Source organism: Diabrotica undecimpunctata, chromosome 4 (genome assembly GCF_040954645.1).
Source record: "Diabrotica undecimpunctata isolate CICGRU chromosome 4, icDiaUnde3, whole genome shotgun sequence".
NCBI lineage: Eukaryota > Metazoa > Arthropoda > Insecta > Coleoptera > Chrysomelidae > Diabrotica > Diabrotica undecimpunctata.
This window is the reverse complement of record NC_092806.1, coordinates 2,428,582-2,452,485: the sequence shown is the minus strand read 5'-3', so window position 1 is coordinate 2,452,485 and position 23,904 is coordinate 2,428,582. Positions and strand designations below refer to the sequence as shown.

The 23,904-nt window shown below is 30.9% G+C and overlaps 1 protein-coding gene across 1 annotated transcript; it reads left to right on the top strand.

Annotated features, from left to right (window-relative positions):
* The first annotated feature begins 11,776 nt into the window (after positions 1-11,776).
* Positions 11,777-14,927, top strand: LOC140438083 (uncharacterized). The gene is made up of 4 exons (XM_072527797.1): positions 11,777-11,867; positions 12,174-12,240; positions 12,566-12,635; positions 14,695-14,927. Exons 1-4 carry the CDS (start codon positions 11,828-11,830, stop codon positions 14,860-14,862), a joined length of 345 nt encoding a protein of 114 aa, XP_072383898.1. The 5' UTR covers positions 11,777-11,827; the 3' UTR covers positions 14,863-14,927.
* Positions 14,928-23,904: the final 8,977 nt, after the last annotated feature.

Sequence of the window (23,904 nt, the reverse complement as noted above, 5' to 3'; positions counted from 1 at the left end):
CAAATCTAATACAAATAAATTTATTACTACTCGGAATTTCAAAAATTTAAATTACAGTCAATTTAAATCTGATCTGGAATCTATACCATGGAGAATAATATATCAATTGCCAGATATAGACAGTAAAGTCGATTTTCTTTCTAATAATATCATTACTTTACTTGACATACATGTTCCATATCAGACTTTTAGAATCTCAAAGAAATATGCTCCGTGGTTAACTAATACCATCAGGCAATTAATGTTAGATAGGGATAAAGCACTTACTGCTTACAAGTTAACTAGAAATATAAATCAATGGAATGACTACAAAGTATTGCGTAACTTAGTAACAGCCATGACTATAAGGGGGAAAAAATCATATTTTAAAAACATACATGATCAATCTTCTAAAGATATGTGGAATAACTTAAAATATTTGGTAAATAATTGCAAAATCAAAAATAACTTTGAAATTAAAAACGTGTGGAATGCAAATGAGATAAATAAACACTTTATTGAAGTCATACCAAACATGAAAGCAGACATTGATACACAAATATTCTATGAAAATAACTTTAAGTATTCCCTCAGTCCTTCTCTTACCTTTAAAACAGTATCTGAAATTAATATTTTACATATTATTAATAATATTAAAAGTAAAGCTATTGGTGATGATGGTATTAACATATTAACGCTTCAACTGTGTATCCCCTTTCTTCTACCGTATATCACACATATCATTAACTTTTGCTTAACAAATTCAATTTTTCCCACTAAATGGAAACGGGCACATGTTATTCCGTTACCGAAGACTAAAAATACAGAAAGCATGAATGAATTAAGACCAGTAAGTGTACTTCCTACATTATCTAAAATTTTGGAAAAGGTGATTGATATTCAGTTACAAACGCATTTAAAAAATAACATAATCCCTATGATGCAGTCCGGTTTTAGGTCCAGATATAGCTGTCTTTCTGCTTTATTAAATATTACAGATGATATTTTTAGAGCCTATGATCAAAACAAAATATCAATTCTAATTCTTCTAGACTACTCAAAAGCTTTTGATACAATTAACCATAATTTGCTATTCTCTATTTTAAAATATATTGGTCTAGAAGCGAGAGCAGTTGATCTAATGAAATCCTATCTTTCTAATAGATGTCAAGCAGTAAAACTTAATCAAAATATTTCTTTATTTCTAGATCTTAATACTGGTGTGCCTCAAGGATCTATATTAGGTCCAATTTTATTCTCTATATACACATCTAATTTTACTTCTGTGTTTTTGTCCTGTTCACAACATTATTATGCAGACGATACCCAACTCTATATGTCATTTTATCCAAACGAGTGTGATCAAGCGGTAAATGCAATAAATCATGACCTTCTTTAGCTGCAGATTTTTTCTCAAAATCATTGTTTAAAATTGAATCCATCAAAAACTCAGGGTATCATTTTTGGGAGGAATCTCCATAGGAAAATATTTTTAGAGAATTATACCAATCGAATTATCTTAGGAAATGACAATTTAATTTTTAGCAAAAAGATTAAAAGCCTTGGGGTTTGGTTCGACGAAGATTTAAGGTTTACATATCATGTAAGTATTTGTTTACAACGAGCTTACGCCGTTTTAAAATTACTGTATCAGAGCCGCAATTTATTAAGTAGGCCCACAAAGTCATTATTATGTAATGCTCTGGCATTATCAAAATTAAATTATTGTGACGTGCTTTACAATGCGTGTCTCACTAAATTTGATTCATGGAGAATACAGAAATTGCAAAATTCTTGTTTGCGTTTGATTTTTGGCATTAGGAAATTTCAAAGGATGTCATGTTTTCACTGAAGTCAAGTGGCTAAATATGAAAAATCGTCGGAAACTCCATGCTTTATGTTTTTACCATAAAATCATTCAAGAGAGAGTTCCACCATATCTGTACAATCGAATAACTTATAGGACGGACGTTTATAATCTTAATCTTAGACACAAGAATACCCTCACTTTACCTAAACATACAACATCCTTTTTTAAACGTTCATTTTCATATTCAATTACTTGCAATATTAACAGTTTGTCCTACAATATTAAAAATCTGTCTAGAGTCAAGTTCAAGAGATTAATTTATGAGCAGTTGTTAGCTGAACAGTAATTCAAAAGTTTAAGAATTAAAAAAAAAGTAAATAGTTTATAATTTATAAATTTAATATGTACTTAATATTTTTATGTTTTATTGTAAATACAATTTCATTATTTAGATATAGTCTATCTATCCTATTTTCGGGGGGTTAGGTGGAAGAGCAGTTGTGTGCCGCTGTTGCACAGTGGTACACAAACTGAATCTCGCCCTACTGATATTATATTTCATTGTAAAGAAAATTTAATCTGTTGTTAATAAAGACATTTATTATTATTATTATTATTATTATTCCAAGCGTCCTATTGTAACACCACACTTCAAAGGACTGTAATTTATTTATGTGTCCTGCTTTAATGTCCAGCTTTCAAGTCCATTTTGCATTAATTAAAACACGTAGCATCTCAGTGCTCTTACTTTCAGTTCTAATCTAAGGTCTTTGTTGCAGAGAATTGTTTTCATTTGTACAAACATATTTCTTGCTATTTCTATCCTGGCTCTTATTTCGGTTGTTTGATCATTATTGTTTTAAAATCCAGGTTCCTAGGTATTTGTATTTATCAACTCTTTCTATCGGTACATTTCCCAAATGTACTTTTGTTGGTATATCTGTTTTCTTTGTTTGTACCAGTCTAATAATATTATTACAGCAATATTGCAAAATAGGGCTATAATATATTAAAAAAATCTCTATTGGTTCTCTATTCCTATTCATTATCTACTCCCTTATCTTTTCCTCTTTGCGTAATGTTCTGATGTCCTTACTCCTTTTTTGATCCCCCTGTGAGTTTATCGTGATTCTTCTTATAATTTTTATTTCTGTTATCTCTAGCATCTTCTTTGTTTTGGATGTACCAGATACACCAAGACATCTCTAACAAGCTGTTGCTGTTGGTTGCTCAATTATTTCATAAAGTTAAAAAAAATTATTTAAAGAAAGAAAGTTTTTTAAATTTAAAGTTTTTTTAAGGAAATTTAAAAATGTAGTGAGAATCTGCTACTTGTGCTTTTTTCTTGTTTATTTGTTAACGATTATTTAAACATTTATATTTGCTGCTTAAGAAATGGCTTATTGATTTTAAGAAGGAAACGACAGAAAAATCAGAAACCTTCTGTTATTTGTTATGTATTAATAATAAATAGTTTCTTTACTATATTATTAACATAAAAACATATACAGACACATACATACAGTGTGTTAATTTTAAAAGCCAATAAGCGCTTTCCACTGTATTTAAAGTTAAACTCGGAAAAATATATTTTTCGTATAATTCTAATAAATATGTGCTTAATTTTAATAGTCGTCAGTAAAATTAAATTATATGGCAATAGCCACCTGAACAAAAACCACTTTAAAAATAAAGAAGTGTCTACTTTTCCCAAAATTAAACGACCAGCTGCGCTGTGCGCTGATAAGGTTAAATTTACTTTAATTTAATCAGATTATTTAATATTGTGTTGTTTTCAAAATCAGCGATTAACAACCAAAAAAATTACACGAAATCTAAATGATTAAATAATCCTTAACAAATAAGCACTGAAGAAGCACAAGTAGTCGATCTTCACTACATTTTTTAATTTCCTTACTAATGCGGTGCTTGTTAAAAATAATTTCTACAACAAACGGTAATTGTTGTTTCTGTTATAGACAATCCTCTAGTAAACGAAATAAATGAACTATTTTTTCATGAACACTTGACTTTATTAAATAATTTAGCAAATCAGAACAGCATATTGGAGATACCTATGGTAGATCTGATACGTCCACAACAAAGAATATTCTGTAGACAACAGAAAAGCTAATATTAAGAAGAATTACGATAAACACACTGGGAGATCAAAACAGAAGTGAGGAAATAGAATATTATGCAAGATAAAAAAGATAAGCGAGTAGATACTGAATAGGAAAAGGGGACGAAAAAATTATATAAACAGAATGACAGACACCGTCTTAAAAGTAGAACATTTTTTATGTTTCTATTTTCATAAATATGTTATGTAAAAACTGAACTGCATCAAGGAAGGTAATGTTCACCGGTTCTTCATTGTCCATACAAAAAATTATCCTTTTCAAAAGCTGTTTTCGATAATGTCACTTTACACTTCTTATTACTCCTTGGTCCATAGGCTGCAAGACACTTATGGAGTTAGCTGGTAAGAAGACTAGGTTAATATTGGTCAAATTAAGTTTATAATGGGCTGCACAGTTGTCGACTAAGAGAATTTTTCTTTTCTTTTTGAAGAGAGTTACTTGTCCCACTTTGTCGATTCTTCTTCAAAAATAGCAGAAGTTATCTACGCTTTTTTGTTGGCTATGTAGTTTACAGACAGTGTTTTTAGGTTTTTAAAACATCTAGGATGTATACTTTTCCCAATAACCAAAAGCTTTCTTTTCTTTGTACCTGTTATGTTTGCACAAAAAAAAGCCGTAACTCAAAGAAACGGCAGAAAAAACAGAAACCTTTTGTTATTTGTTATGTATTATTAATAGTCCAGGAAATGAATCATTTCACCTCGCAATTTTTTCGTCCTGCGTGGATTGACTTGAAATTTTAACAAAAGGTAGGTAATAGCCTAAGGATCAAAATCTATACCGAATCAAAGTGCGCCAAAGCCTTGGGGTTGGTTGCCACCCCATCTCGGGGGTGAAATTTTTTTTTACGTTTTAACTACAGGCTTCGATTAAAAAAGTGATTCTAAACAAAAAATGTTCTTTACATTTTTTTTGTAAAACTGATATTTTTCAAGTTATTTGCGATTTAAAGTAAAAACTTTTAGACAAAAAAATCGACGTTTTTAATCGATTTTTTGCGAATAACTCGAAAATGGTGCATTTTATCAAAAAAATTGTAGAGAACAAATTTGTAGCTTTTAAAAAGACAAATAAAATTCATTTTTTAAAATGTTTTTGCAATATAATAGGAACCCAAAAATACGGCCTATCAATAATCAGCGGTTTTCTTCAAATGCCAAATTTGAAAGATTTAAAGTCAAATATTGGGAAAATGATGCATTTTTGAAAGAAAACTCACAGAACCTTTTTTAAAGAGCATAAATAGACCTATCATAAAAAAAAGACTCTAACTCAAAAATTGAGTGAGTTATGATGAAAATAAGGTCAACACCTCATTTTTTTTACGAAAAAATCGATGAAAACAACCCCTTAACTACCCCCATAATTAAAATTGATCTTCACCCTTCTGCAATTCTTTTTGTACATGTATTGTTAATACGTCCAAGAAGTTTGACCCATTTAAAATGCTTAGTTTTAGAAAAAGTACAGCTTAAAGCGAGAAACGATTTACAATTTCATATTTTTTACCCTTCTTTTTTAAATATCCCCGAAATATCTGAATGTATGAAAAAAATAAAAATGTACTTAATTGTAGCTTTTTTAATGACTAAAATTTTTCTTTATTTAGATTTGTTGTACAATGAATGTTTGGCGAGATATAGCCGTTTAAAGCATCGATTTGCGATCAAGCACCATCTTTTTCTAGCCCTTTAAACTCACTCCATTTAAAAACCAATAGTTTCAAAAAGATTTATTTCACAGATCCTTGTAGCTCTTAAAAACCTCTACAAAATCGTTTTTGAAGAAACACCCTATCGTTAAAAATAAAGGAAATACGTTAAAAAAACCAATTAATTTTTGAAATAGGGTACCCAGATAGTTCAAAATTAATAGCTTATTCCCATGCTGATAGTGTATCTGCTTTTTACAATAAAGGTAAAAAAAATATTTTTGATATTCTTCAAAAAAGACCAGACATGAGGGAATATGCCGAAATTTTTTACAGTAGTACTGCTAAGCTTGAAGATATTTTAGATGCTGGCAGATACTGTGCAATAATGTTGTACGGAACTGTTAAAGACACGCAGCTTACCAAGTTAAAAAAAATAAAAGATTTGGAAGCTTTTCTCGAGCAGATACGGTACGAACAGTTCATCAAAGCTACAACGAAAAACTGTGCGGTTAAGCTATCATCCCTTCTGCCCACTGTTGATGCCTTAGATGAGCATTCAAAAAGATGCTATTACCAAATTCAACAGTGGCTTGGCAATGAAAATATCAGAGCAACAGATTGGGGATGATATTCCAAAGAACTTTTGAAAATTATTTTTTGCCAATGCAAAAAAGGATGCGGCGTTTCATGTGGGTGCAGAAAAGTTGGTTTATACTATAACTCTACTTGTTCTGGGTGCTCAGGTGAAGGGTGCAATAATAGTCCACCAATAATTGAAGAAGATGAGGATGACATAGATCACGATGAAGATGTAATTGTTTGTTTTACCTATAAATGTAAATATTTTCAATATTTTATGTATTAATTACTTTTTTATGTATTAATTATTAGTATTTACTATTTATGTAAATGTATAAGAATATATGGCGCCTTTTAATGTTGATGAATTTTTTTTGTATTTAATTCTACTTTTTTCAATTTATATCTATTAAATTAGTTTATAAAAACTGCAATGTTTTAAAGGGTGATTTTCAAAAGTTGAAAAGTTGTAAAATTTTGGCAAAAAATTGTTTTCACCTATACCATAACAATTGATTTTTAAGGGTTGAAAATGTATGAAATTGTATTTTAAAGTATAAAAAAATCACTGTTTAACTAATCCAAACCAAATTTCACTCATCTTAAATTTGGTATATTATTTTACAATTTTTGAAAATTAGGGGTAGTTTTCACCCCTATAAACAATCAGGGTTCATCTGCATGACATAAACTATAAACCAGAGGGTGAGTTGAGCTTAAATCCAAATTTTTATCCAAATCGATCCAAGGCGAAATCATTTTTTTAGAATTAGTAATTTTTTTACATTAATCTCTAACAAGGGTTGCTTTTTAAGGGTTGAAATATGATAGAACTCTATTCAAAAGTATAAAATAATCATTATTTAACTAATTCAAACCAAATCTTACCCATATTCAGGTTTAATATGTTATTTTATAATTTTTGAAAATTAGGGGTAGTTTTCACCCCTTAAACCCTTCAGCGCACTTCGGTTCGATATAGATTATGATCCTTGGGCTATCACCTACCTTCTGTTAAAATTTCAACTCAATCCATGCAGGACGAAAAAATTGCGAGGTTTTAACTTTTTTTGAGCTTCATTTCCTGAACTATAATTAATAGTTTCTTTACTCTATTATTAACATACAAACATAGACCGACACATACATACAGTGTGTTAATTTGAAAAGCCAATAAGCGGTTTCCACTCTATTTAAAGTTACTCGGAAAAGATATTTTTAGTATAATTCTAATAAATATGTGCTTAATATTAATCGTCGTCAGTAAAATTAAATTATTTGGCACAGCCACCTGAACAAAAACCACTTTAAAAATAAAGAAGTGTTTACTTTTTCCAAATTTAGACGACCAGCTGCGCTGTGCGCTGATAAGGTTTAATTAACTTTAATTTAATCAGATTTGTTTTCAAAATCAGTGATTTACAACGAAAAAAAAAACACAGGCAATATAAATGATTAAATAATCCTTAACAAATAAACAACGAAGAAGCACGAAGTAGCCGATCTTCTAAAGAAGAATTGCGATAAACACACTGAAAGATAAAAACAAAGTGAGGAAATAGAAAATTATACAAGTAAAAAAAGATAAGCGAGTAGATACTGAATAGGAAAAGAGGACGAAAAGATTATATAAGCAGAATGACAGACACCGTCTTAAAAGTATAACTCTTTATATTGTCTTTATTACTCTTTATTCAAGAATTTTGTCAATTTTATGGTTGACACATCTTTGATGCATGGCAAAAAAGCTTTTGTTTAATGGAGGTCTGAGTTTTTGGATATGGATAGAGCTAAAGATTGATGCCAGTCAATACTGCTATTAATTTGATTTTTGCGTTAATTATTTTGAATGAGGCCTCGTTTAAAAAAACTCCTCAAAATTGTGATTTTCAAAAAGATTTTATTTTGAAATATATAAAGACCAATAATGTCTGCTTAATTGAGTTTCATTTTATCCTATACATATTACTAGGTCTACCTCTGATCGGAACAACTTGTGAAGATTGAACTAAACTAAAACGCAATGTCCAGCTGGTAATTATTACAAAATAGTAAGTAGCCCGTAAATATTGTATTATTGACTACCTCTCTACTGTTACGCGTTGAGGAATAATGTAGCTATTAGAGACCTATGTACAAGTAACTGTGCAATCAGGTCAGCAAATCACAGAAAACCGGTTTCTCCCTGTCAATGTTTAACACTAGAAAGTCGGGCTTAGCATACCTACCTAGAAAGCCCGAAGGGATCATTTTGGCCCCTAAAAGTTCCTAAATCAATAAAAACCAAGTTTAGAATTAACTATTTATTTGGGAATAAACAAAAAATAAAAATAAACAGTTTTAAGAAATTATATAAACTCTTGACGATAGAATTTGATTTAATTTTTTAGTTTCATTTTAAACATTTGGAACACCATACAGTTTGCAGTTTTTGGCATTTGCCACACATTGCCTTGTTACAGCCGTGGCACTCACTGGAAGTATGATTTCCTTTACAAAACATTTTTACCTGACATTTTTTTCTTTTTTGGCTAGTAACAGTGCTGGGGGTTGGTAAATCCGGTGGTGCTGGATATAGTACCAGATTTCGGGAGGCAAGGTATGGAGCCCGTAATTCTTCACATAGCTAAAGAATAAACTTACGACGACTGATTTTACTTCCAGTAACTTCTTTTTAAATAATCCATGCATTTATTGCTTCTAAGTCAAGAATGTTATAAAACACGTGCATTGGCCATCGTCTTGAAGCAACTTTTGTAGTATAAAGATGCGCCATTTGGTCCACTACATCAACCTCGTATTTTGTTTTATTATAAAAACTTACTGTTTGAGGAAGTTTTTTTCCATCGACAGCAACATCCACTGATTGATGTAATGAGCAACAAAAGCACATTTTTGTGACTCTTTTCTTGGTATGCAGTAAGTATTAGCTTTTCGTTGCTCTGGAATATATGGGTAACATATAATTCTCCATTTTTACTCTTTACGCTTAGAGAAACTTCCTTTCTGTTGCGATTCAAAGTACCCACAAGACTTGTTGATTTTTTTTGCAATGCCTTGGCCAATTTTAACGATGTAAAGTAGTTATCTATGGTAACATTTTTGCTCTTTCCCAGTTGATTTTCCATTAACCGCAAAACAACATGTTCACCAACACTTGTATCTTTCTTGCGTAGATGATCAGTGCCAGTATAAGGGTAACCATTTACAATATATTTTGATTCCACGCATGTCAAAAGCCAAAATTGTATACCAAACTTATCCGGCTTATTTGATATGTACTGTGTGAACGGGCACCTGGCTTTAGAAGGCAGTAGTTGTTTGTCCACAGTAAGGTTTATTCCCGGTTTGTAACATGCACTACTATTTTCTATAAATCCATTCCAAACCGCAAAGGCTAGAGAAAATTTGTCGTTCAGATCTCGTTTGCTTTATGTCAAATCTGAGATATTTTATAATATCTTTGAATCTGTCTCGTGGCATAGTTTGCTTAAAAAACTGAGGACCCCATACTGTTGACCACAAGCTGTTGGTTGGGAAATTTTTGGCACCGTGGACTCCTCTTGCGTACATAATAGCAAGGGATCCTTGTTGACCTCTTTTTCTCTTCTGACTTGGCTTAGATGCACTTGGATTCACGATAAAATTAGCTGACTCGTGCTGTTGAGTTGTAGAAGCAGTGTTGACATAAATTGGTGAGTCTTGTACAATAAAACTTTTTAACTGCTCTGAAGCATCAGAGTCACTTGAATCATTATTTTGTGGTGGTACGTATTGTTCATCGTCTGACTCATTATTTTTTGCAAATTCAGATTCATCTCCCGAAACATCTTCTTGTATTTTTCGTATTTCTTTAAGAAGTTCAAGCTCTGATCCAAGTCCACGACGAGACATCTTTACAGTCGTCTTGAATTTTCACAATTAAACGAATGTTTCAATATTCTAGAAACAAGAGTCAGCAGAACCTAATAAACCGCTCAATAAACAAAATACTTTCAAGGAACAAACAGTATGTAACAAAATACCTTCTAGGAATAAACGTACATAAACATAATTTTATCTATCCGACAGAAAGTTAAAAGAAATCGTCAAATTTCCGAGAAAACGATAATACTTAATACAGGGCCAGTTTGGCCCCTTCAGACTTCTATGGTAGGTTTGTTAGAAAATCCATTTAATAAATTTAGTAAACAATATTTTTAGCTCCAAGTAACCTAGTTATCAAGATACTCTAAAAAAATGCTCCAGGAAATTGATCTATTCGTCAGAGAGTTCATTGTTTGCAGAGGTCAGCAGTTTTGTAGGAAAGATAGTTTTTTATTATATCTAACATATACGTTGCTGAAAAATAAATATAAAGTTTTTAGGATGTTTTGGAATCAGATATTGGCCAAAAGCTCAAAGAGTATAATTTAAATACTTGGTACTTAATGTATTAGATCGAACGAAAAGTGATGGGATTTTTAAGTTAAGTTATGTAGAATACCCCATCACGCAGTGTCCTCTGCGTCAAGTTTGGTCATGGTAGTGGTAGTTCCAGAGTTAAAGAAGTCGCTGGGGTATATTGTGTAATAGTCTGGGATGCTACATTTACCTTCAAGAGAGAATTTTTTGTCGTTTTGTTTGAGTGATGTGAATGAAGATTTCATTCAACGAGGCGTTGGTTAAGTAAATTATTTTTTCTAAAGCCAAATCAAGGGTCCTATCGAGGACTTTGAAAAGGACGTTTAGAAAAAAATCGGCCTGTGTGAGTAAGGATAAGTTAGTGATTTGCCATTTTCAAGGATGTGGACAAATTTTTTTTAAATCTATAGAAATATTTTTTTCAATACATTTTTTCAAATAAAACTGTATCCAAGGTGCATCCAGAAATACAGTTCATGAAAGAAAAATATTTTTTCTAAAAAAAAAATATTTTTATATTACTAAGAAACGCGAAAAATTGATTTGTTGAGTTTTTATAGAATTTATTTAAATAAATACAATAATTTAATTAATGTTATTTGTGTAGAATATAAATTGATCATTACGCAATGTGTTCCGCCTCAAGTTTGGTAATGGTAGTGGTGGTCCTAGAGTTAAAGAAGTCGCTGTTGTATATTGTGTAATAGTCCGGCATGCCACATTTGATTAAAAGCCTAAATATTGAGAAATATTCCAAGAGAGAATTTTTTGTGGTTTAGTTTTAAAGTGATGGGAACGATTTCATTCAACGGGGCCTTGGAAGAGTAGATTGATTTTTCTAAAACCAAATCGAACTAAGGATCCTATCGAGGATCTTGAGAAGGACGTTTATAGAAGAAATCGACCTGTGTGAATAAGAATAGGTTCGTGGTTTTTGTGGATAGGCAAAATTTTTTAAATCTATGGAAATATTTTTTTTTAAATACACTTTTTTGAATTGTATTCAAGGTGCCTCCTGGAATACAGTTAATGACAGAAAACACATTTTTTTTAAATAAAAAATATTTTTTATATTACTAAAAGACGTTATTGTTGAGTTGTCTAAAATTTATTTATACATATCTAACCAGTAATACAATAATTAAATCAATGTTATCACTATATTATAATTCGAGTGGATCCTTTGAAGTATTTGACATTTTGTATATAAAGCGAAATGTACGCAGTGGATATCATTGTGAAATATAATTTTCAACCATGAAAACTATATTGATTTTGGCACTTTTGAGCTGCGTCGGTAAGTAAATTGCTTTAATAACTTTAAACACAAACTTTTTCTTATTTTCTCTTAGCATTATTTGTGGCATGAGTACTTTCAGAATTAATTGCTATATGTTTGACATAATGGGATTCATCTTATGGTACAAAACTCAACATTTTATATTCAAAATTTGTGATACTTATTTTTAAAAATTGTTTAGAAAGTAATTAAACTTAATTTTGCTATATTTACAAAGCCAAAAATTATTTTTCTAGTTTAACAGTTTATTAAATTTATTAAATAAGTTATTACTATATTTTAAAAGTGAATATTTTTTTGCAGCTCTTACCATTTACGCTCGAGAGACCACCAGTTGGCCTGAGTCTGAACCTACTTATGATCCTGATGAGTAAGTAACAATAAATAAAAATAATAAATTGTCCCATCATAAATATTATGAACACTTATAAGTCAACTTAATTTATTACACCCAGTTCAACCCAGCATTCTCCATCAATTCGGAGAGACAACTTCCTTGAATATGAGCCTGGTGTTTAATAATGGTGAAAGCCATTTATTTATTTTTCATTTGTAATGTTATTTTTAACTAATATTTTGATCAAGAATAAGAACAAAGGACTTTTTGATTAATATGATATTTGTAAGTTTTATTAAAAAGAAAAGCCATAACATTAATATCTCTGATATATAAAACAAAAACTTATTTGTTCCAGATATAAGTGCGACGTTTGTATAACATTTGCAACTATAATCAAGGATTACGTTGATGAGAAAGTTCCACTGGTAAGTGCAATTAGATATTTTTATCCTTAAGTGTAAAAGTTACTTCTTACATTTTGAACAATACTCTTAATTACTTTTTCCGTTAACTAAAAGTTGCTGTCCCAAAAAGTAAAGGCAATTATTTCTTTTTCTTCATCTAGTAGAAAAATATATATTTAACTATCATATTGTACCATCTACTCTAGTAAAATGATTGGATCTTCTCTTCTTTGGTAAACTCAATTCGAATAGGTTCGTATGTATCTTAACTCAATAAATATTTTTAATCATATCGCAACTTCTTGCCTGGTTAGAAATTCCTAATTAAAATTGGCAATCTTCTTTTTCTTCTTATGCCTTATTATTTAAGCACATATAACCCTTAACTACTGACGTGGATGTTTCAGGACGTAGACTCTGACATGCGGTATGTCATACCGTTGCCTATTCTCCTTTGTTTTTAATATGAATTTATCTTATATCACTGTATTTGTTTTTTATATCAACTACGAAATGATTCTTCACATTGCTGTAGCATAATATACTGCTTACTTATAAATAAAATAAACTTTACTTTTTCAAGAATATTATGAATGCATGCATAATATTTAAAAAAATGGTGGACGTTAGTATAAAATCGTTTATAAACTAAAATACAAAATTCTGACAATAACCAAAAATTACAATAAAATAACTAGTCATTTTGCGCGCAAGGTCCGCAATTTTTCTTTGTACACTGTAAGCACACTGGTTTTCCACAAGAAAAGCACACATAAAAAGTCTTTCGCTTTAATGCACTTGGGCATAAGTAACACGTCTTCTTTTTCTCAAGCCTTTCTTCAAAATCTGCTTCTTTTTGGCGTTTTTATCCTATTATTCGTTCAATGCCACATAATAATTCTCTCGCGATTCTGGGATTTTCGAGTCTTCTTTGTAGATGAGGTAAAACGAATTGTTTCGCCAACTCCTTTGTGTAGTTTAGCCTTTCCATATTATCTTCTTGTAGTGATTGGTACATAATATGCGAATTAACAGCAGCTATATCAATGATGCGGTAAAAAATAGTAAATGGCCATTGGCGAGAACGAAGTTCAGAACGGCCTCCTTTCGTACGATTATAACAAGCTATAATTTCTGGTTTTCCAGTAATCTGATCCGTGCCTATTGAATGATGCACCGAAAAAATAAGTAAAACAGCCCTCGATTTTTTTGGCATATGGGAAATTAGGGATAAACTTTTCGTAAATCCGTAAGTAGTTGAATTTACTTGCCTACATCGGTGTGGCTGGAATTCCGGAGGGATTTCCCGTTTATTTTTCTTGAGGGTTCCTACATACGTTTACTTCTTTACTTTTAACTGCTTTACTAATTCTATAGAACTAAACCAATTATCAGCTGTGAGATTACGGTTAGTTCCATAAATAGGTTTAGCAAGCCGAAGAACAGATTGAGTTGGTTTATTCATCTTCTTTTCTTCCTCAGATAACCCAGTTCCGTCAGTGTCCTTGCCTCCATATATATAGGCATTGTATAAGTAACTTGTTCATGCATCAAGCCTGTGAAATATGACATTATTTTAATGTCATATTTCACAGATGTACGTCACAGTACACATATGGTGTTCTAAGAATCTTTTATAAAACACGTCTTACAACAAAATATATTTTCGGCTCGGTATGGCATACCGCATGTCAGTGGTTAAGGGTTAAGATCATCTCGGCCCATTTTACTCTACCTGCAGCAGTTCTGAAGAGTTCTGTTGTAGTTTTAACACTGCACTTCACTGATTTAAATTTGTTAACCAGGACGTGAGTCGTCATGCCGGTCCTAATTTTTCTTTCACTTTCTTTCTTTTTCTTTTTCATCTTTCTCAATGTTTCCGTATTTGTTACATGTGGTGTGTATAATATTTTTCACATACTTTAATAACACCACATCTCAAAGCTGGCAAGTCTTTTCTTAGTTGCGTCTGTAATTGTTTAGGCTTCCACTCATATAAAAGAGCAGATAATACATAGGTACCATCTACATATTAGCAATTTAACATGTAATTTATTCCAAAATGTTTGTTTTCTTGTAGAAAGAAGTTGAAAAAGACGCTGACAGATTATGCCATGATTTACCACATCACTTAAAAGAAGTTTGCGAAAAAGATTTGCTTCCAAATCTCGACAAAATCTACGGAGGGCTACACGAACATACACCTGAAGATTTATGCGAACATTTGCATTATTGTGGTAGACCTTAAAGTAATTTGTATGATAATATGTACATCTTTTTATAAAAGAACAAAATAAATATTTAAATACTAAATTAAGTTTTTTTTATAATTAACCCATTAGTTTCCAGATTGTTTTTTTTTTCAGTTTTTATTGTGATGCTAATATTTTTTGTGACCAGTTTTATTACAAAACATAAAAATAAATAAATTTAGGCATTTGGATATATAAATCACTTAGTATATGATGTTTCATAATATATCTAACGCTAGGAGCTAATGGATATAAAAAATTCAAAGTATATATCGAAAGAGTTCTATTTACTTATAAACTGAAAATAATGAAAAAGAAATTTAAACATGTTGGTTTGTGTGATAGGTAACGAAACAATCAATACAGAAACCTAAGTTACATTTTTTACATATCGCAAATGTTGAACTTTTGCAAAATCTTCAAGCACAACATGTTCTTTTGTCGTTTAAAATTGTATCCACTACTGCCGAATCTTCTGATCCATTCGATCAGTACCACCCATTTTTTTGTTATACTCTGCAAGTACTACTGGTCTGCTAACTTGTACGTGTTTTTTTTTCCTTTTGCAAATAACATCTTACATTTATCATTGAATTGATGCCATATCTATTAGAAACAATGCGGATAACTCCGGAATTATCGATCCATTTAGCTACTAGTACAGCATCCGTTTTACAAATAGTTCTTTCATAGTATCCCCATTTCTTTTTCTAAATATCTTTTTTGACCAACAAAAGACAACTCCTAGGTAAACAGTTTTCCCTTGTACTCTTCGTGCCTTCGTATCCTTTCAAACGCAAATAAGACAATGAACTACAGGTAGTAAATAAATCGCACACTCAGTGCAAGACTGCAGTAACTCAAAATTTTATGAAAATGAAGTAATCATGGAATTCAATTGTAAACATGCATATCTATTCCTTGTAAAACTTTAGTAACTTTCAAATGCTTAATTGGCTAAATATCACAACAACAGTTTAACTATTTTGCGCTTTTGTACATAAGTTCCGTGCAAAACTGTTGTAATTCGAATGTAACATAGTTACAACAGTTTTGCACGGAACATTGCAATGGTTTCGATAACAAGCAATGAAAGGCACGAAAAAAGTAAGATATTTGTTATTTTAATATCTATATCTGTCGTGTTTAATTTTAATATACAGCATGTTTACGTAATCTCTTTAACGACCGAGACATAAACAAAGATTTACGAGACCAATCTATTCATGTAAGTTTTATGTCCTTTGCGTCACATTATATCTTTTTCATAAAATGTGTGCGATGTCATATCGCACCATTTATATTTGACCATTTATATATTAGATTGGATTAAAAACACATAAATTAAGACTTATTATTCACAGCCAAAAAGTGTTTTTCTTATGAAAGGAAAAAACAGTTATCTTAAAACTTGTGTATTAATAATACTGACAGGTTAAAAAAATATATTCTCAGAAAACTTGTTCTATAAAAACTAAATCCCAAATTGTATTAAATCTTCATGTAACCTTTCGGGGGCGATTGTCTTATCATATTGTCCCCCCGTAATTCCCAACTTTCACTAAGGTAGTGAATTTCAATCCTTTTGTTGTTCACTGTACTCAAGGTAGCCTGATTTGTATATTTTTATTATAGTCCTTTTGTTTTGAATTGAAATAAAAATATTGAAAGTTTTACAAATAATTTTTCTACCTTGTTATGACATTGTCATTACAAAGAGAAGGAATTGTGGCTATCAGAAACATGTGCAGAGATAGAAACTGATAGAATTGTAATGAAATGCAGCAAAAAAAGTGGTTCATTCTATATAGTTTAAGAAATGAAAACAAAGGACTTCATTGATTTTAAACATGTTTCCTTTCTGTTGGGAAACAACTATAAAATTGATCAAAATAAAGAAAATGTGAAGTGGACAGATATAAAAATTCTGCAATGCAGGAAAGATAGTCCGCACACAATTTTTTTTAATTACAACTATGATGACGAACTATGGAACTATCTAAAAAAATCATCACGGACTACACATAATATACGAGAAGTGCTACTTAAACCTGCCTACAAAGAATAGTCAAAACTTCAAATGGCCAAAAAGAAAGATTTGGTATACTTATGCGATTCGGGTATGATACCAGAAGCCCACCATAGTTTTTATAAAAAAATTTTGGCCCAAGATGATATACGAGAAGAGGACAACAACTAACAGAAAATGTGTCTACATGTTTTACAATTTTCTCGGTGCAAAAGTGTTGTAACTTTGAAATTCCTAATTTTTTTAGCATAAATATTATTTTATTTAAATTTATATTTTTGGTTAATGTAATATAGGTTGAAAAGTATGCAAAATCATAATTAATTGTTAATTTTTCTTAAATCTTGTGTCTTATTTCACCGATATTATCACGAACATAAACAAAATCGTCTTTATCTCGAAACTTACTTATTCTGACTTACTGCAGTCTTGCACTGAGGGTGCGAAATTGTGAAAGTAAAATAAGAATGAAAAAGATTTCAGATTACCAGGTAGTTCTATCATTTTCACCAGTGGAGCTGCCGCCTTTCCAAGGTTTCTTTCTATGTCAATATCAGGAGTTACAAATTTTCATTGGTATATCTCGAAACAAATCAAATAGCACATTACTGTATTTAGACACCAGACTTTATTACCAAATCGTATGGATTTGACTCTTAAAAATGGCTTGCAGCTATGTTTACCGTAGTATTTGACCATACTTTTTCTTTTTCAGAGCCAGATCAGAGATCTTTTTAAGAAACAAAATACTTTCTAAATCTTTCCTTCAGTATTTTTATAAATGGCAATATTTTTCAAAGCTTATTACCTTTATCAATATGTATGCATTAGAATTCAAGTGAATAAGCCTCAAAATTTGCTCAAATCTGTTGCGTCTCATATCATTATATACAAGTTCGTTTCTAGTATCAAGACTTTGCTCACAATACATACACTTACTGGGAATATTTTTATAACCACTAAGAATCGATATAGCAATAAAACATTTCATTTTCTCTGCCGAGATCCTGGGTCGGGAAGGTTCTTGAAAGTAGTATTTTGGTTTGTTTCCTCTACCAGGAATAAAATGATTTGTTTATCTATAAACATTTTGAATATATCAACAACTGATTGTCGTCTCCGGTGTAATTAATAAACGTATGAAAAAGGTGATTGCATCTTGGTGCAAGTTTCCATGTTTATTAATTGTTCTAACTATTGCGCAATATGGTCTAATATTGCGTAGTTAGCCGGTACGCTCTTATTGTGGCATTGTCTTGAAGAGACAATGCCTTTATGGTTTTATTGGTGGTGGAAATAAAACACATTCTTTCTAAGAAGAAAAAAACTCAGCTTCAGAGTCTTAGAAAGTTTGCAGAGCTCTTCGAGCAAAGTGCTCTAGGGAGCTACCTTACACGGGTAAAACCATGTACTAGACACTACTGACACTACTGACTTGAGATCTGAAAATGTCCCATATTTAAAGATAAATTAACTTTTATATGAAACCGGCATATCTATGTTTTGTTGACCTTACAAAGGCATTTGACCGAATCAAATTAAAAGACGTTATCCACTTACTGTATGCAAGAAAGATACCTCTAGAAATAATCAAAGTGATCGAAAATATCTACCAAAACAACAAAATAAAAGTAAAAGTAGAAGAAGAACTAACCGACCCTATTGAATCTGGCAATGGGATAAGACAGGGAGATTCCCTGAGTCCCCTATTGTTCAACCTGATTATGGTCAAAATTATAGAAAAAGTAAGAACTAAAAAAGGATATTAAATATTAGAAAACTATGCAGACGACGCAATACTACTTTCTCAAAGTGAAGATGATTTACAACGTATGCTGCACCAATTTAATATAACCACCAGAAAATTTAACATGTTAATTCCCCTTCCCCCCCCCCAAAAAAAAACAAAATGCATGGTTACAACAGCAAATTTGAATTTAACCTAAGATGTAAATTGGAGCAGGAAGGTCAGATAATAGAACAAGTGATGGAGTTTAGAATTTACAAAATAGTCATCAGACCAATATTGACATACGCGGCAGAAAAAAGACAGAGAGAACAAAAAGGATGTTAGAGACAGCAGAGATGCAAACGCTTAGAACAATTGATGGTGAGACACTATGGGACAGAATTTGGTAAGAAATAGAAAAGTAGAATGGAATGATCATATAATCCGAATGGCACCACGTAGCGTAGTAAAGACAGCAAGAGACGGTTCCTCAATAGAAAGACGATCAGTAGGAAGACCACGAAAACGATGGAACGACAACATACTGGAGGCACATTGAAAAAGAGACAGAGTCATGTCTATATTAAAAGAAGAAGAAGAAGAAGAAGATTTGTTTTTAAACAGTAAATAATCTGACTTAGAAAATTGTTTCTCGTTATATATGTTAAATCTCCCGAAACCCAATCCCAGGATTGAAAAACTTTTGAATACACCTCTGTATACTAATACTTCGAAAAATGTTACTAAAAATACCATCCAATGAAAACAAAACATATGATATATCGGTACAAAATAACTATAGAATATGCTTAGATTACATCCCAGCGTTACAAATATGTAACAGTCAATTTCCTAACCGAACAACTATTTTATTTGAAAAAATATCAAAGCTTTTTTACACAAAAAATATGTATTTATATTTTCTTATACCACTTGTTTTCTAGTATTAATTTTATTGTACAAAATAAGATTTATACACTTAGTCTTTATCAATCAAGTACATTATTTGAAGCATTATTTCTTTCGTTATATTTTATACAGGATCAGATTCAAAACAAAGTTCTAATAAAATCGCACATTTACAACGGTGTAAACACTAGCACCTTTTCCGAAAAGAACTGGCCTCTTTTCAAATGAAAATTTGCAACGTAGGCTATACTATCATAAAGGGGCTTTTCCTGAAGTTTTTTCAAAGTGTTTCTAACCTATAATTAGGGCCTCTCATTACCCGTCCAAAGTACTTCAGCTTTCTCTTCTTGATTATTTTTATAATCTTAGTAATTTCAGAGCAATTTAGATAACTTTTATTTACAGTCTGTTCAATTATAGATCTAATTTTAACAAGACTCTCTACTTAACAATTTAACTAATATCTAAGGTAAATAATTTGATCAACTTGGTCAAGTTTTGTACTATTTGCATATATACAGACAGTTTTATTTTAAGAAATTTAATTTTGCGATTATATAGGTCCAGATCTGCTGTTTTTTAGTACTCAAATACACTCTAGAAGTTTTTGTAGAACTTCTTTACTAGAAGCTGAAACAACAAATTATATTATAACACATTGTCTAGTACTGAGCAATTCTTATCTCATTGTTTTTGCTATAATTTTTACCTAATTATTGTAAATATTCTGTAAAACTTTCATTTTTATTCAAATACTCCGAATGGTTTATAATCTGATAATATGAAAGTCAAATAAAATATTTCATTTATCTCTACCACTTTTATCATTATTAAAATAAATTTATCAGGTAAGTTTAAGTCAAAAATATTAGAATATTAGAGGAAGTATTAATATAAGTGTTTTCCTTTAACAATATGTCGTCAATTTAAATAATACATTAGGTTTTATCCTATTCTTTACCTTTTATCCTATCGAATAATGATGATTTAAAAAAAATTAATCCTTAAACACTGATGACATATCTATTTACACCAAGTTTTTTAGTATCTTTTATACCTGTCAACATTATATATTCTTTATAAATATCTATCATTCTCGTTTACTTGAGTAAAATTTCAGATCAAAGGCAGGAAGAGAAAATATCCAAAACTTTTATGAAGCCATGGAAAAGGATAAAACCCAACTCCTACGTTCAGCAGTGAACAAACATAGGCTAGTTAAGGAGGACGTTTAGTTTTAACCTAAATTTGTAACGTTGATTAAATTTTAGTTTAATTCTATACTGAATATTTAACATAAGAAGATAAAGCAGGACCAAAAATGTAGTATTTGTATACTCCTTCTGATTCCTTAACCCCTTGTTACGATGCGTCGATAGTTTAAACATAATTGTCAGATTGCTGTCATTTAAATTTCCTGTCAAAAATTTTGAGCCTGCCTGATCCTCCCCGATTTTGCTTTTTATCGCTTGCTCTATATTTTCTCGCAGTATCTTCCCATATAATCTTTCTATTGATGATATTACGCTTATTCCTCTGTAGTTTTTGCATCATCGTTTTCTATCTGCTTTCTTAAATATAGATGTCATATATGCCTCCGTCCATTTCTTTGGGATCTGTTCTCCATTTATGGCTTTCTGAAATATCCATTGTATCATCCGGTGTAATTTTTTTGATCCATATTATATAAGCTCAGGTGAGATACCTCCAGGTCCCGGTGCTTTCTTATTTTTGATTGCTTTTATGGCTGTTCTCATTTCCCTTTCTGTTATTTCTACTTCTTGTTATGAAGATCTGCTTCGTCTTCCTGTTTTCTTTTTCAATGAATTGTGGTCTTTGTTCTGTTAATAATTTCTTGTAATAGTCCTTCCATTCTTTGTATGTATATTTCCCAATTAATTTTTTTTTGTGGTTTGTTTCAATCCTCTCAGTACTTTCCATGAAAAATTAACCCGGTTTAATTTATTTACGGCAACAATACGGCAACAAAATATGTACTATTTTCTTCGTACTTTTAGTTGAAGAATAGTTCTTTACTAGAAGCTGAAACAACAAATTATATTATAACACATTGTCTAGTATTGAGCAATTCTTATCTCATTGGTTTTGCTATAAGTTTTACCTAATTATTGTAAATATTATTTAAATTTTTCATTCTTGTTTAAATACTTCGAATGGTTTATAATCTGATAATATGAAAGTCAATTAAAATATTTCATTTATCTCTACCACTTTTATCATTATTAAAATAAATTTATCAGGTAAGTTAAAGTCAAAAATATTAGAAGATTAGAGGAAGCATTAATATAAGTGTTTTCCTTTAAAAATATGTCGTCAATTTAAATAATGCATTAGGTTTTATCCTATTCTTAACCTTTTATCCTATCGAATACTGATGATTTAAAAAAAATTAATCCTTAAACACTGATGACATACCTATTTACATCAAGTTTTTTAGTATCTTATACCTGTCAACATTATATATTCTTTATAAATATCGATCATTCTCGTTTACTTGAGTAAAATTTCAGATCAAAGGCAGGAAGAGAAAATATCCAAAACTTTTATGAAGCCATGGAAAAGGATAAAACCCAACTCCTACGTTCAGCAGTGAACAAACATAGGCTAGTTAAGGAGGACGTTTAGTTTTAACCTAAATTTGTAACATTGATTAAATTTTAGTTTAATTCTATACTGAATATTTAACATAAGAAGATAAAGCAGGACCAAAAATGTAGTATTTGTATTCTCCTTCTCATTCCTTAACCCCTTGTTACGAAGCGTCGACAGTTTAAACATAATTGTCAGATTGCTGTCATTTAAATTTCCTGTCAAACATTTTGTAGAAATACGAATAAAGAATAACTTTCTATCATGATTAGAACCGAAGATAGCGTCAAAAACAAAAAAACGCATTTTTTTAAGGTGATGTTTGGGTCTAGGGGTATAACGTATCTCAACAACATACAAAACAACACGTTTTGCAACAGTTTCTGCAATTTTCTGCCAATTTTGCAATTTACACTGCCTTTTGACTAGCTGTTTACTTTTACATCTATATAGAAGTAATATTTTTAAAAAATTATTGTGTTGAATTACAGTTTTATTTAATTAACTCACAAAAATTTGTTAAAAATATAGACCTAAAATTGTTACTAGTAAAATGGCACCCAATAAATGCCACAACAATTAATATGGTGATACTCCTACCACATGTTCGTATAAATGTAATTTAATGTTCTTTATAATAGTATTAAAAATATTACTTACAGCATTGAGTGTTTGACAAATACTGATATCTTCAGCACTACATTACCAACATTTTCTTTAACAAATATAAAATTTTATATAATTTTTAAAGTCTATGATTTTCTCGTTCTTTCGTAGTGTCACAGAATAATAAACAACCAGAATGTCCACTCTGCTTGTCAAGATAATTGCGCGCATCTCATTTGCGCAGACGGAATCAGCCATGTTTTAAACGGAAAAAGTGCTATTCAGTGAAATTTTATCTGGTGTGCACAGAAAAATTATATATATTCAGGGATTCTACAGTATTCACTGCCTTCCCTCGCTCAACCGTTTCCATCTCTCTCTGTTGTCCTTTTCTCCATCGTTTAGGCCTCTCTTACTCATGGCGTCGGCGTCGTCTACTTTGTTCCTTCAGGATTTTCGCGGTCGTCCTCTTTTCCTCCTTCCTATAAGGCTTCATTCGGTTATTCTTTTTATCCATCTGCTGTCGCTAGTTCTTCTTACATATCCATACCACTTTAGTCTTTTTTTGTTCTATACATGTTAGTATGTCTATTTCTATTGATGTTCTTTGCTTTATTTCGTCATTACTTCTCCTATCCATTCTTGTTACTCTACAGCATTTTTGCATGCTATCCGTCTCTGTTGCTACTATTTTACTGCTGTATTTCTAGTTTATGATCCAATTTTCAGCCCCATATGTCATAATACTTCGCACTAATGTTTTATAAATCTCTGTTTTTGTCTTCATATTTAGGTAACTATCCCACCATACTGAGTTAAGTTGTCGGATTCCTGTTGTTGTTTGTCCTAATCTTTGTGTAACTTCTTCCTCTGTTGTTGCCTTTTTCGTGATTATAAACCCCAAGTATTTAAATTTATCCTTTCCTTCGATTGTTACGTTGTCATCAATCTGTAGATCTATGTCTTCTATACTTGTAGGTAGGTACAGTGTCTTCGCGAGGTTAATATCTAGGCCAGCCTTGCTATATTCTTTTTGTAGTTTCTTCATCATGTAGCTGAGGTCGTCTTGGTCTTGTGCAATCACTACTTGAATAGTCAAGGCTTTCACTAAGTATATTTTGAATAGGGTTGGAGATGTGAAACAACCCTGCAGGA

What these genes read in the sequence shown, in the direction of transcription:
- LOC140438083 (XM_072527797.1), top strand. Translation starts at nt 11,828, where the DNA reads ATGAAAACTATATTGATTTTGGCACTTTTGAGCTGCGTCG. An exon ending in GGCACTTTTGAGCTGCGTCG is followed by an intron (nt 11,868 to 12,173) that starts GTAAGTAAATTG and finishes ATTTTTTTGCAG; the next exon opens with CTCTTACCATTTACGCTCGA. An exon ending in CCTACTTATGATCCTGATGA is followed by an intron (nt 12,241 to 12,565) that starts GTAAGTAACAAT and finishes TATTTGTTCCAG; the next exon opens with ATATAAGTGCGACGTTTGTA.